At 40.6% G+C, this 15,095-nt stretch overlaps 1 protein-coding gene across 1 annotated transcript; it reads right to left on the bottom strand.

The window, feature by feature from the left end:
- Window positions 1-1,224: 1,224 nt before the first annotated feature.
- Window positions 1,225-13,536, bottom strand: ZCRB1 (zinc finger CCHC-type and RNA binding motif containing 1). Its single transcript, XM_052790296.1, has 8 exons — window positions 13,406-13,536; window positions 8,712-8,799; window positions 8,512-8,540; window positions 5,117-5,228; window positions 4,919-5,026; window positions 3,340-3,449; window positions 3,157-3,232; window positions 1,225-1,878 (listed from the first exon to the last, which is right to left on the bottom strand). The coding sequence occupies exons 2-8, from the start codon at window positions 8,793-8,795 to the stop codon at window positions 1,747-1,749; spliced, it is 651 nt and encodes a 216-aa protein (XP_052646256.1). The 5' UTR covers window positions 8,796-8,799; window positions 13,406-13,536; the 3' UTR covers window positions 1,225-1,746.
- Between the last annotated feature and the right edge of the window lie 1,559 nt (window positions 13,537-15,095).

The raw sequence follows: 15,095 nt of genomic DNA, 5'->3' as shown, positions 1-15,095 counted from the left end.
AGCACCCTACAGAGATTTAAGGATGGAGACCCTATGCAAAAGATCTGAACAGCTTTAGGTGCAAAATAGGCACCAACACATTTTGCTTAGAGACCATGACACTTCCAAGTATACGTGAAAGCTGATTTTTAAGCATGCAGGAAACTTTATGCCTTTTAGATTTTGCCAGCAGGTTCAGATGCCTGAGAACATCGGACTGTGATCCATGTTAAGACACAAGTATATTTAAAACCCTGTGCATAACCATAATTACCATGTTAGGCACCCAAACTGCAGTCAGGAGAAACAGTGCAGTATAAGCCCTTATCACAGCAAGAGACCTTCAATATCAGATTAGAGCATATTAAAAAATATGCACATTCCCATTTTTAAAACCTAAGGCCATTCTCATTTTTAATGCAAGAGCAACAGAACTATCACTCTTAAAAAAATATTAAGTATGTTTAAAGACTAAACTAATTACCACATCACTTTTAACTTGCATCTCCTATGAAGCCTATATTTTATACAGGCTATATAATACTACGAAGTATACAGCAAGTTACTAAAACTGTGCATAAGACATGTCCTGGTTTCAGCTGGGATAGAGTTAACTGTCTTCCTAGTAGCTGGTACAGTGCTATGTTTTGAGTTCAGAGCGAAGAATGTTGATAACACTGATGTTTTCAGTTGTTGCTCAGTAGTGTTTAGACTAATGTCAAGGATTTTTCAGCTTCTCATGCCCAGCCAGTGAGAAAGCTGGAGGGGCACAAGAAGTTGGCACAGGACACAGCCAGGGCACCTGACCCAAACTGGCCAACGGTGTATTCCATACCATGTGACATCCCATCCAGTACAGAAACGGGGAAGTGGGGGGCAGGGATTCGCCGCTCGGGGGACTGGCTGGGTGTCGGTCGGCGGGTGGTGAGCAATTGCACTGCGTATCATTTGTACATTCCAATCCTTTCATTATTGCTGTTGTCATTTTATTAGTGTTATCATTATCATTATTAGTTTCTTCTTTTCTGTTCTATTAAACCGTTCTTATCTCAACCCACGGGTTTTGCTTCTTTTCCCGATTTTCTCCCCCATCCCACTGGGTGGGGGGGAGTGAGTGAGCGGCTGCGTGGTGTTTAGTTGCTGGCTGGGGTTAAACCACGACAAGACACAAGATCAACATCTTAATATCCTCTTGGAAAACAGACAAATGCATTGTTTAGTCTACAATGATTTCACAGATCAAGCTGATGTGACGGTAATTTATTTTATTGCTGCATGAAGAGTTAAAAGACCAGTACAATGCTTAAGGCTGAAATTCAACCCTATGCAGAGGAACTAGTGCAAGATTCATATACTAGTAAAGTACCACTAAAGCACTGCTTCCAAACAGGCAAGAACCAGACCAATACATAAAGCATCAGCAGTGCTAACAGTGATCCTAAGAGGAACTCATCTTAGGAAAAAAATCTTGGGAAATTCTCTTATGAAAGATTTCACTCCCAGGGTTTGGGTCTAGATACTAACTACAAGAAGCACTCTCCCAGATATTTTTCTGGATTTAAGCATAGAAACACATCATTTTCTCAAGAAGCTGCCTTGAAAGGTGAAGTTTTGAGAGAGAGAGATATCAAAAGATAGGAGGTTCGGGGGAACATGATCTTCAGTAAGAGTCTTCAAACCAAGACAAACCTGTATTACAGATAACTTTGTAGGACTTTACAAAATGTACACTATATATATTATATATGCATATAAACCAGTATTATTTCAATCGCTAAGTTCTTCCTCATCACTGAAATAAGCACTTTTCTTAATCCGTGGACGTTTTGAATCATCTGAAATTGAAGATTCCCCTGCAGTCTGCGTCCATCTTTGTTGTTCTTCCTCAATTTTGGCTTGCTGCAATGAAAGGAGAAGTATTAGCTAGGATTAAGAAAAATTAAGATGCATTACAAATAATAATGCTAATTCTTAATATGCATTGAATTATTTAATAAGTTAAAGAATTCAAAGGGTTTATCTCCATTTCCAGATAAACTGTGCAATGAATGCACTAGAAAACATTTCTGAAAGTAGTACTCGCATGCAAACAGTAAGTCTTCTGCACCAATGCAGGCCACATGGAGCACCCTCTGTTTTCGCCCATGGCAAACTTACAGAACTACAGAGCAGCTGAGATCTGAAGCAAAGAATGCACCGTGTTTTAAACTGACATTATTGAATCAGCTTTGTTCCACTAACAAGCCTTCTATCAGTTATCTTTTGCAGTCAGGGAATGAATGTCTTCAGGGATGTAAAGGTTATTCAACTGAAGGTTTAAATAGATGCTTCCTATTTTTACTAGGAAATATGCTATCCCAGTTAAAATCTTTGAATGGCGAGAGAAATGGGAATGTTTCCTGGCTTGTTTACATTTACAGGTTTTACTTCCAATTGTGGAGTTTTCTGGGGGTGAGGTGGGGATAATTGTGCATATTTGCATCAATTTTTTTGGACTACATCACGTAAAAGCTTTGCACTCATTACAGTCATATTCAGGACAAAGTTATCTTAAAACCTCTTGAGGGTTTTTCTGGGGGACATGGGGCACACAGGGGACAGCTGAGGACAAAGAAATTTGAACACCAGGACAGGTTTGCTCTGTATAGTGAAGCAAAAGCCTGTAAAGAAGTATTAAAGAAGACAGTAATACAACTGTCAGACTATCTATCTACATAACAAAAAATGCGTTAAATAGGTTTTGAGAGGTCTATTAGAGACAACGATGGACTGTACTAGGCAAAGGAAGTGCTCCAGAAACAGATGTTGTTCAAGAATATTCTACTGAGTGAGGGCAGAGGATGCACCTGGTCATTTATACATGACTGTTTTTCTGGCTGCTCAGTTAACAAAGTAAAGAGGGATTTGTGGACCAAAAACCTAATACAGCAGCACAGCACAAACACAGCAATAGTGAAACAGTTAAAAAAATTAAAAAAAAAAAAAGACTGAACATGCCTGCAATATGAAGAAACCAACTATAGTCACCAACTACTGCCAGGCAAGAGTGCCCTGAGTGCTACAGGGTGGACAGACTTACAGGTGTATCTCAGAACTTTTGAAAAGCAGCTAAAAACGGAAGTAGAGTTGCATTTAAATAATAATAAGTAATAAATGCGCAATGCTTCAATTTTGTACCTGAAAAGCTATGGCTTGGCTGAGGCTATCTAGAGCAGGATCTTCTCCTTCCTCCTCACTTTCTTCTTCCTCCTCGCTTCATTGCGCAGAGAGAGAGAGAAAAATATATAGATCTTTTTTTTAAGTATTCAGTATGAAAAAGCTCCCTAAAAGAAGTAGTAACATGTAAATAAATGTACATACATTTCTTCTGGCTCAACTATTTTCTTTCTCTTCTTCTTTTCTTTTTTTTTTGGTGGCTCCCGCTCTCCTAGCATATTTTTAGGACAAGCATAACTTAAGTGTCCTGCTTCCTTGGAGAAAAAGAAATACTGCTTAACAGAAACCATTACAAACAACTATATGTTAAAACATATAATGAGGAAAGTTAATGTAAGACAGTTCACATGGAAAAAAATGGAAGCAATTAGTAAGATAAATGGAATGCTGAATTAGCACACAGAAGACAAACTCTTCTCTATAAGCTTGCCATGGAAACAGAGAGATTGGTGGTGATATGCACGTTTAACTGCAAATTGAGAACAAGCCATGAGCAAAGTAGATTTTTTTTGGCTGCTGAAATAGCTGAATATACTACAGCACAGTTTATGTTCAAGACAAAATACAAACCTCAGCATTAGCAGTTTAAGAAACAGGAGTGAGTCAACATTTTTGCTCTAAAAAGTGTATGAATATAAAACGAGTCTGTATTTGACATTAAATACTATCTAAATCTTAATCTCCTATGTTATTATGTTCAGGAAAAGTGAGGAATTGCTTAAAACTTAAAACATACTTCTGTGTAAGAACAGTCGTTTCCAATATTTATTTTATTGCCAACTGTACGGTGAACTTCCAAAGATACAGCAAAAGCAAGTATTTTGAAGAAAGATTAGGAAGTTTTCCTTCTCAGACAGCATTATACTGATACTCAGATCTGCCTGCTCATCAGTGTGTTAAGCAGCAGTTATACATACAAATTTTCCCCCACTCCCAAAATCCCAAATAAAAAACAAAAGCGGTACTATCATTCCTGAAAATGGTACAACTGCTATGCAAGTTGATAATATCAACAGAAAAAAAATTAATTTAACAGCATGGGCAGGATTCGTAATGGCCAAACTGAAGAAACAAGCTAAAAGTCTGTGCTGGTTTTGGCTGGGGTACAGTTAATTTTCTTCATAGTAGCTGGTATGGGGCTATGCTTTGGATTTGTGCTGAAAACAGTGTTGATAACCCAGGGATGTTTCCATCACTGCTGAGCAGTGCTTACCCAGAGCCAAGGGCTTTTCTGCTTCTCACCCCTCCCCACCAGTGAGTAGGCTGGGGGGGGGGCACAAGAAATTGGGAGGGGACGCAGCTGGGACAGCTGACCCCAACTGACCCAAGGGATATTCCAGACCATAGGACATCATGCTCAGCAATAAAACTCGGGGGAAGGTTGGCTGGGGTGGTCGCTGCTCGGGGATTGGCTGGGCATCGGTCGGTTGGTGGTGAGCAACTGTTTTCGTTTGCATCACTTGTCTGTCTTGGGTTTTATTTCTCTCTCTTTTTTATTTTCCTTTTCATTACCATTTATTATTATTTTATTTTATTTCAAGTATTAAACTGTTCTTATCTCAACCCACGAGTTTTCTCACTTTTACCCTTCCAATTCTCTTTCCCGCATCCTGCTAGGCAGGGAGTGAGCAAGGAGATGTGAGGTGCTTAGTTGCCGGCTGGGGTTAAACCACAACAGAGTCAAAAAGATGGAATATATTAGTTCATTTTTGGTTTTACTCACCCCACATTCATAACACTTAGACTTATCAAAGTAGTTACGCCTGCGAATGAATTCTGCTGCTCTTCCATTATCAATGGCAATACTTGCTTTTATTACTCTTCCAAACAGCTACAGCAAATTGGAAAAAAAAAAAAAAAAGGTAAATATTTTGGGACTGTAAACCCAACCCTCCCGCCATAACAACTTTCCACAATTTACCTGTTTGTTATTAAGTGCCCGAGAACAGTTTTGTGCAGATTCTTTATCCAAAAACAAAATAAAGGCAACTCCTTTGCTCTTCCTGGTGTCTTTGTCTTTCATAATAGTAACTCTGAAAACATATAACCACATTATTGATACACTAAAATTACTTCAGAGACATTTTTTCCTTAAAGATCTCAGTGGGATCTTAGCTTTGTTATATAGCAAAAAGGAAAAAGTATATTTAACAACAGAAAGGCTTGCTAAACAGAAATTCAAAGGAAGAGCTAACCTGGCCATATGCTTACAGGTAGAGTGAAGATGATTTAAAAAAAAAAAAAAGGTATGTGGCGTCTTTCTGGGTCCAGTATCATTCTTTATTCCCTTGGATGACTTGAAGAACAGAGAACGTACTCTTTAGATTTGCAGACAACCTAACTGGAGGGAACTACACATACTGGAGGTGAAATTAAAATTCAGGAGTAACCTTGACCATTGCTATCATTGCTGAAAAACACAGTGTATTGAACCACACCCAAACTGAGAAATCTATGTTCATGTAGGACTAACCAGCTAAACAGGTTCACGAGAGAAAACGATACATATATGCAGCATTGTTCTACAAATATCTCCAACTGGAATCCAAGCAGATCATGGATGCATGTGTTATTTTACATGACATATAAAGTTAAATCTACAGTCTAACATTGGAATCAACAGCTGCAGTAGCACATAAAAAAATTCAAGACAGATTTAGACCCAGTAAAAACAACCAAGAAAAAGAACAACAAGAGGTGAAGCAGGGGTGGAACCCACACAACCTCAAGTCTTTCAACCTTAACAGCAATTGTATTTAGCCCTAAAAAAACAAACAGCGGGAAACAGGATACCAGTCTGCATGTACATAAAAATAAAAGCACATGCTAAAAAGTAGGGAATAAACTCCTCCTTGTGTCCACCACAGGCAGAACAAGGTTCAGCCATAAGGCAAGCCAAAATTGTAAGAAGTAATAGGATGCTTTAAAAAAAAAACAAAAAACCACCAAAACAAATAAACCAGCCCCACTTCAATGCAGAAGGCCTACCAGCAAACCTGTATAAGTAACAGATGACCTACATAGTAAAAAGTGTATAAAATAAAAGCTTAGTAAAGAAAGCTCAATTTTCCCCCAAATACATGCACAGAAACATAGAGCTTAGAACAGTTTTTCTGCCAAAGCCTCTCGAACAAGGATGTGTCCAACTGAATGCATTGAGTTGAATTGTCAATAAAGCTGACTTTAGAATAATTCTATTAATTCTTTTGCCAAGTTACTCTTCCAAGAGTTCCAACGGAACCCTAATATGACTGTCAAGCTTCTAATTGGGATATCAAACATACCAGTTAATAACACAAGCATAGAAAGAAACAAGTGTGACAAATCTTTAAGAAGTCAGCAACTTCTTGGAGCCCTAGAAAGTCTGATTTCTCACTGAACAAACTGAGATGCAATCATAATAGCCAAGATATATTGGGGCAAGAAATGTAGTACAGAAGAAAAGTCAGCATGATTTTGCTGAGTCAAGACATACTTAAAAAAAAAAAAAAAGTCTAATAAAGCTTAATTAAATAAAGTTAAAGCTGACCTAGATGTCATCGTGAAGCTTTCTGCAAAGTGTTTTGAAGTCCCTGAACAAAGACTCTATAGAAGTCAAGCTAATATTTGAAAAGATTTTTCTTGGCAATTAATGACTAGCTACAAACAGGAAACTGATCCTTGTTAGCCTCAGTTTCACAGGGAAATGGGAATACCAGTAGAATCCCACAGTATCTCCATTGTTTATAGTCAGGTCAGCTTGCACAGAGGCAAACAGGAAACAAATTTTGCTAGATAAAAAAAAGAAAAAATATCACAGTAGTATTTTACACATGGTATTCTGTGACTCTTTACCTTTGGTTTAACTTCTGGCAGTAACTAGACAAAATGTCAGGAAAAAGTGAATGTCAGTAAGGGAATTTTTTGCAAGACAATATACAGGTGGGGGAAAGTAGTAACTGTGCAGACAGAATTGCAAGTTCTAAATTAGCTACTTTCATACAGGATGCAGTGCAGGATTTCTTCTGCATACGCATCTGAAAACACCATTTCTGTTGTCTACGACAGTAAAAAAAAAAGCAAATAAAATGATAGAAACTATTTAAAAAGGAAAAAAAAAAAGAGAATGCTGCTATGACACCTTTGAACTAAGCAATACATCATACAGCCAATACTTCATACAACTCTCATCCTCCTATCAAACAAGTTCAAAAGCCAAGACAGTAGGAGAACCCTACCCCCAAACACACACAGTATAGGTATATTACCAAATGATAGCAGGGAGGTCAGAAGTGTCACATTTATGGAGAACAGGCCCCTCAATGGATAAACACCAGCATTACTACAACCTTTGCTCAGGATTTTTCTAAATCAGTGGTTCAGCAATCGACTTAAACATGTCAGACACCCCACCCTGGAAACAACAGAGACCGCAGGTGCCCAGTTGTATTGGTCACTGCATGTCTGCCAGAGCCCTACATAAGGGTTTTCCTCTCAGTCAATTTAAAAAAAATACATTTTTCTAAAGTTATAGTTTGGCTTTTCCTGCTATTTGTCACCTGAAACACACTCCTGAGACTTCAAAGACTTTGAAGGTAGCTCTGTATCTCACAGATTGTTACAGCAGCTACTAGAAGTTAGAGTAGATATTTGCTGGTGTAGGATTAAAAACTGAAGTCTTGAGTCTCATCATTCTGACCAGTTAAAAAAATAAAGAAACAAACCAGCAAGTTCCTTACTGTGGCATTTATTTCTATCATTTGAACACAGAGGCAGGTATTCACAAGTACTGTTCATGAATACTCCACATATTAAAAGCCATTACTATGCAGCCTTACATCTAATCTTAAACATAATACTAAGCAGTCACAATAACAAGTCCCTCTAGAACTACAAATAGAGGAACTGTACGTTGCAATTGTGCGAACTGTTTGTGGGAATTGTGACATCTAGTTCACATAAGTAGAAGCTCCCACTTTCACACTTAGCCACTTGTGTCCCAGGTGGTGTTCGGGGGGAAGGGGAACAATACTTGCTAGAAGAATATTGTTTCAACTACTTCAGAGAAAAGACCACTGGTAAGTGACAACATTCTGCTTGCTCTTAATTGGTTAGCAAAACCTGTCCCCAGCACAAATATTCTTACATTATGCATGTAACTGCAAGAACTTCCAGTTGTTAAATTAAATTTATACTTTATTAAAAATGAACAGGACTTCAATACAGTTCCACATTCATACTTAAAGTATAAAAAGCACAAAACTTTCAAGTGAAACAAAGACATTAAATATTTAAAATGAAAGTTACAAAAATAGCAGGCCATATCAGGTCACTTACTTGACAACTTTCCCATACTTTGAAAATATCTGAAATACAAAACAAAATGAAAAGATTTAAGAACTGACAATTGCATTTCATTAGTAATAAATTTATCAAGACATACTTTTCTAAGTAAAAGATATATAGCAGTATTGTATTTACATTCAGAACTGTTGTCAACAAGTTTAACCTGAACAATGCAGCTCTTAAAAACTTACCCTGTACAGATCGTTGTTTGTCAAAGCAAAGGGTAAATTGGACACATACACTGTGCTTTTGCTTGGTGCCAACCCACCACTCATTTTTCTGATGAAAGGAGAAAGAGAGAAGAGTTAAACTGTATTCAACAGAGAAATCCATTAAAAAAAACATCGCAACCCTTTTTTTTTTATGTTCTTTTTCAAGCCTAGCCCAGACAGTCATGATAAAGTTGCAGGAAAGCACAGCTTTCATTTGCCTTTCATCATTTTACATGAAATTAGTGTTTGCCTTCACGTGCTACAGAAGACATACATTCCTTCCCCCTCCCCTGGATCCAAAGCATATTTTTGCTGTATGCAAGTCAATTTGTAAGTCATGAAAAAACAGACAAGTTAGTGTACTTAAAATAAACCTCTGCTGATTTGTGCAGTAAAGAAAGGTTTATGTCCAGAAAGAAACAAGTAATGTCCATTTATTAAACATTATGGCCAATATGTGAAATTATTGACCTTTGTTCAAGCACCCGCATGATCTCATTCTTCATACAACTTTCAGTTGAGCTGCATTCAACATAGAATAAACCACAATCAATTACAGCGAAAAAAGCTTCCCTAAAGCAGAGTCTTAATTATTGCAGGGGGGAAAAAGGGATACTACATTGATGTTAACATGTATCTAAGATGCAAAAGCAGCAAGCATTTCCTCTTGTATCTGTTGGTCAGGCTTCTACGCTGCTCTGGAACTGCAAGTGTCCAGAGCCCATCACAGACGGCATCTCCCCTTCCTCCTCCTCCTCCTCCTGCTGATTAAGCAGCTCTATACTGGCAGGAACCAGGGAAATCTCAAAGCCATTTTCATTTCCCAGTCTCTATTAAGCTCTTGAAACTAAGTATGTTTGGAAACAATGAATCAATTCAAAACCACTGTTGTAACTGCATACACATCCTCTAATACTAGATGAAGAGCAACTGAACTAACTTGAAAAAGTACAGCCTACGGTTTTCCTCACGTTTGGACATTTCCCAAAATTTTAAGTGGTGCTAAAGTCTGTGCAAAACACTTCTTCCCTTTGATCCATTCCGTAGCCATGGCTCGGTCCAAGAGCTAAGCGAGTAAAATTTAAGATCAGAATAAAGCACAGCCCTTATGAGAGGGCACACCAAACAGTTCAGCAAAACCGTTCTCCAAGCACTCCAATTACTACCTCCTTATCCAGTTTCCTGCAGCCTTATTCCTGCTTCTTGGCACCCCTAGCTGATTCCTAACTGAGGATCAAGCCATTTCTTCAGCAAGACCAACTCATTTTAAAAATGCAGACAAAAGCTGATGAAGGGATAAAAGACACTAAAGTATTAAAAATCAACATCTGTCAGAGTACACAGCTTCTTCGAGGACTTTTCAGGTAGTGAGTCTGAGCAGATTGCTTGGCCAAGTGCCAGTGAAGTAACTAATGTCACACTCTAATCCGGCTGTGGTGATTTTCTGGCATTTCATGATTCAGTCATCTGAAGACCTGATATTCCCAGTAGACACTGATTATCCAAGCGTTTTGCTTCTCTTTCCTGACATGCCTACTGTACCACAATTCATTTGAGCAGCAGTTTCCAAGTGATCGAATTTTGAGTTCTTCCATGTTCAGAGACTGTGTTTTCTGGCATGAGCAGAAATGGCAACATAAAGGTTAAGCAAATGAAAACAGAATAAATTTGCAACAAAGGCCACGCATTGCATCTGGTGTTACACAGAGTGGATTCATTATCCCAAATTCCTTGCTGCTTGGCATTAGTATCCTTGACAAGCCTAACCATGCTGACTTGGCAACATGCCACGCAAGGAGATGGCCTGAAGTGCAGTTATCCAGATGTACAGTGGATACAAAGGATTCAGTAAGAGCTACCTCAGTGCTGCATTACAGTATGTCGCCAATGCTAATATATTGCAACAGCTGAGGAGAAAACAGCAGAGGTGAACCTCAGGTGGCTGCAGATAGCAATTTAACTCTGCCTAAAAGACAAGAGAAGCTAGAGCACCTTGTAACAGGAGGCAAAGCAGGCCCCCGGTTAATGAACAGACACACCAGTGAGAACGGCACGACTGGAGAGCAGTCGGCTTGTGTATTCTGCAACACTGCAGCGCAAGCCTCCAAAGAGAAGGTGATACATCACGTGAAGATTACTACAGGCCTAACAGCTCAGACAACAGGAAATTATTAATGAATGCAAGCTACAGAGCTGCCAGTTTCAGCTGTACGCTACTTTTTCCAGAAGCAAGCTGAAAGAGTTGCACCCTGGAGCACTGCCTGCCAGACAGCTGAGGTTGAGCTTTGTTTCTAGTCCCCTGGACAAATTTCAGTGAAACAGTCTTGCTGCTCTGACTGCCCAAATATTCTTAGCAATTTGTTTCGTTTAGGACTACTACGCCAGGATTTCTTACTTTTAATGTCTATCTCACCAGACAGGCACAATTCTAATAAAAGAAGAAGTAAAGTAACTGTAAGGCTATCACCATGCTCATGTTCAAGATGGCAAAGGTTCAAATTTGCCATGCCAGGAAAGAGTATTTCCCCAGAACTGCAGGAGGACTTCCTCTTCTAAATACTATGGGGTCACTGGGATGGTTTATAAATACCTTATTTAAGCCAGCAGATACACTGACAGGTTTGCACGATACATGAATGGCCTAAATGTTGCTATCTACTTAAAAGCCTGGTCACGCTTACTAAGTTTTCTGCAGAACATTCAAAAATAATATTCTACCAAAAGCAATCTCTCAAAAAAGCCTGAGCATGTTAAAACACAGATTTCTGCTTATCTGTTGTGAATAGAGTGGTATAAATGCAATTTTAGATCCAACTACTGGCACAACTCCTCCCACCCCGATAAACCTTAACAAAACATCATGTGTCAACTTTAACTCTGCTATAACCCATCCATTAGTCTTTTTTTTTTTTTTAACCACCATGAAGTCCCCGCAGGGATACCAAGTGCCAACACCATATAAACAATAGCTTTCCCCCCCCGCCCCCGTTCATTTATGGATGACAACCTTGCCATACCAGCTTCACATTTATTGGTCTGATGTTTTCTAGCTGGCAGGGGTGGTGTGGTAAAAGAAGCCAATTCCAGCTTTAAACTAACCCTCTAGATGAGACATCTCATCTGGAGGCTCTTCATTACAACGCTCAGAGTCCTTTTACTTTAGGAACTTTCTAACTTCCAAGAACTGTCCAATACAAGTTTAACATTTTCATCACATTCTTTCTCCTTGATCACCAGTCTCTCTGCTTTATAGGTTTTCACTTCACAGGCTGACAAAAAGAAAAACAACAAAACAAACCACCACAAAAAACCCCCAAACAAAAACAACCTCCCCAAAAACATTGGAGCTTTCTACTTGCTGCAGGGGACTCAGCTGAGAGTCATGTAAAACTTGGCTTCTATATCTTGCTAGATCTCCCTGACAAATCAAACCATTTCTGTTTTATACTGAATGCTTTTATGGGGCTTCCCTTATATTCAAGGTACGACCTGGTGACTTACTTTAAAGCACTAGCTGGAAGCCAGTACATTATCTCTGTGGGGTTGAGCACAACTCCCATTAATGTAATAGCCTCTCTGTAATATTAATGCCTTCTTCATTTATCATTTTCACATATTAACTTTCAGGATGGAGTTGTCCCGCATTACTATGACTTCTTGAATTTAATCTTTTTTGTCTTTTCCAACAACTCGAACTAAAAGCAGCCATTCTTTGACAAGAGCCATCTGTCAGTAATGATTAAGTTTCCTGCAAAATATATTGGGTACAGGAGTATGTTTTGCTTGAATCCAATATGCTTAATGCAGCATCTGTCACTCATGATGAGAGCATCATAAGAGAAGACAATGATTAATTTCAGTAACTGGCTTTTCTACTCTGTGCCAGAACACAGGAGACCACCAAAATAGTTCAGATGCCTCTGAGGCATCAAGCGGAGTCTGAATTTACTGATATTTTCACGACTTGGCATCAACATTTCAACTTAAGCACAAACTTTTGTTTAAGTGCACAGCAGCAAGGCCAGATTTGCGATTAAAGTACGTGTGACTGATTTGTGGGTAAGTTACTCAAGACACGCTTACTCAGGCCAACTAATCCGAGTTCTTCTACCTTGATCCTTAAATCACCGTATTTTATTTCCGATTTAACAGTATCAACAGAGTTTAGACCCAAATCAACAAACCATGAGTTGTGGCAGGAGCTAGCTCGAGTTTATAATCAAAAGTCTGCGGTAAAGGAGGAAGCCAAACTCACGTTCTCCTTGGTCCCAGACAAGGGCATTAACCACTCGCCACAGTTCTGTCCTACACAAGCGGCACGTAACGAGCTACCAGAGCAGAATCTGTTTTATCTCCACCTAGTCGCTTAAACATTACAAGGCGAATATTAAGTAGGATCGGAACTAGGTAAATAAAGTTGACGCTATCGGAAGAAAGAGCGCAACAGCCTCTCAACCAGCCCAACCCAAAGACGTACAGCAAAAGACGGAAACTTCCACCGCTCCGCTCTGCCCCGGCTGCCGCCCTCCCCTACGCCCGCGACAGCCAGAAGCCAGGCGAACAGCCTCCCCCGGCTCTAAACGAGGCGCTCCTGCCGCCACCGGACGGCGGCGGGGCCGGGGCTCCGCGTCTAACGTCCCCTCAGGGGCCTACGCGGCCTCGCAGCGGCCTACCCGTCACGGCGGGGCTCAGCCGGCGCGGCTGCCCATGGTGCGACGCGGCAGCGGACGGCGCGCAGGCCCCGGCCAGGCGGGACGGGACGGACCGGAACGAACAGGCCCGGGAAGGCCGGCGCTCTTCCGCCAACGCGCGGACGACCGGCGTGGTTGGCGGCCAATAGACGGTGGCGGACGGTGGGAGGGAGGTGGGCGTTTTCCGGTGACGTCTAAAGAGCGCCGGAAGCGGTGGGAGGAGGTGAGGCGCTGGCCGCGGGAGCGAGAGGGGGAGGTGGGTGAGCGGCGGCGGGTGGCCCGTTCCTCTCCTCCCCGCACCCGCGGGGAGCCCGTGCTGTGGGACGGGACCCTTTTGCTTCCCCGGGTTCCTCAGAAGTTAGGGTGACTGGAGGTTGGCGGGAGGGGAGGGGAGGCGAGGCCCCTCCGGGCGGGCAGGCAGGCGGCGAGGGCGGCTTTTGTAAACCTTGCCTTCCAGCCTTTCTTAAAACCCGCGCGTGACAGGAGGTTTTGACTTTTCAGCTTAGTTTGTGCTTTTTGTTTTGAAGGGGAGGACGTTACTCCTTGTGCGTGCCTCTGAGAGCTATTTTAAACTTTCGTAACTAGCAGTGAAAGGCTGGAGGCTGCATAAATCCCGTTGTAGACGCTGTCCGTGAGGCGTCCCGTGGGTATGATGGTGCAGCGTCGGTGTCCTTACCTTTCTGGAGGGATAAATAAGACCTGGATGTGTCACTTAGCTGATTTCGTTAGAAGTACTAGCGTAAATCTGTATGCTTAGCTGAACAATAGGGTGTCCCGTAATATATTTAAAGTCTTTATCAGCATCTAAACACTTTAAGTCTGCTCTCCGTTGTTCTTTGTTCTCACTCATACTCCTTAAGTAGGCTCTTTACCATGCATTATAGTTTTCGCGGATAGTCTTACTGCAATTCTTTATCTGACACGTCTGGGACTTCAAGGGAGCAAAGTCTTTGTCAGAAGTACACAAAAAGGTGTGGAAACCCACAGAACCTGTGCAAGGAACAAGTAGGCTTTGATACAGCGATTTGCCCTGGGTGAAATATTCAGAGTTGGTTGGCGCTTTCAAGTGTAAATGTTGAAAGCACTGCAGTTTTGACCTGTTGCGGCAACCGTATGGTGAGCTGACATATTTTGTTGTCAAAATGTTTGTGCTGCAAGATGGAAAGTCACGGTGGAGGCGGTGATCCATACAGTTGTTTGCATTGACGTTGCTAGCATAGCAGCCCCATCGCAGCCTGGTAGAATATTCTTTTTGCAGCATTGACACTGATGAAGGATGGGCCGTTGGTAACTGCAGGTGTTCAGGCAAAGATAAGTGCTAATACCTCAGTCATTGTATTAATATAACCCCCAATACGTTGCCTCCATTTCTCTTGCACCCAGTGATGTATTAGAATGGTGTGGTAAGAAAACTGAACCATTGGGATCGTAAGTCCTCATCAGAATGATGCTGCTATTAATAATTTTATTCAGCTTACGCATTTCTGGTTTTTTTCCCTTTTGAGGTCAGAGTTAATTTGACTTTTGTGGTCAGTGCTTTTTTAAATATTTTTTTCTTTTTTCTTTTTTCTTTCTCTTATTTTAAGTCAAAATTATTGTGAAAGGTCAGGAAAATTGGAAGAAAGCATCTTCCTTCAGGTTATTTTGTATCTAGCTTGAATATGCCTAGGCT

This window comes from Harpia harpyja, chromosome 6 (assembly GCF_026419915.1).
Source record: "Harpia harpyja isolate bHarHar1 chromosome 6, bHarHar1 primary haplotype, whole genome shotgun sequence".
NCBI classification, from domain to species: domain Eukaryota; kingdom Metazoa; phylum Chordata; class Aves; order Accipitriformes; family Accipitridae; genus Harpia; species Harpia harpyja.
The sequence above is the reverse complement of the archived record's forward strand: the minus strand, read 5'-3'. Positions and strand labels throughout refer to the sequence as shown.

Excerpts from the sequence above, each read along its gene's own strand:
- ZCRB1 (XM_052790296.1), bottom strand. The coding sequence starts at position 8,795 with ATGAGTGGTGGGTTGGCACCAAGCAAAAGCACAGTGTATGTGTCCAAT. Across the intron at positions 5,229-8,511 it reads AAGTATGGGAAAGTTGTCAA|AGTTACTATTATGAAAGACA; the intron begins GTAAGTGACCTG and ends ATATGTTTTCAG. Across the intron at positions 1,879-3,156 it reads GCCAAGCCATAGCTTTTCAG|CAAGCCAAAATTGAGGAAGA; the intron begins GTACAAAATTGA and ends CTTTCATTGCAG.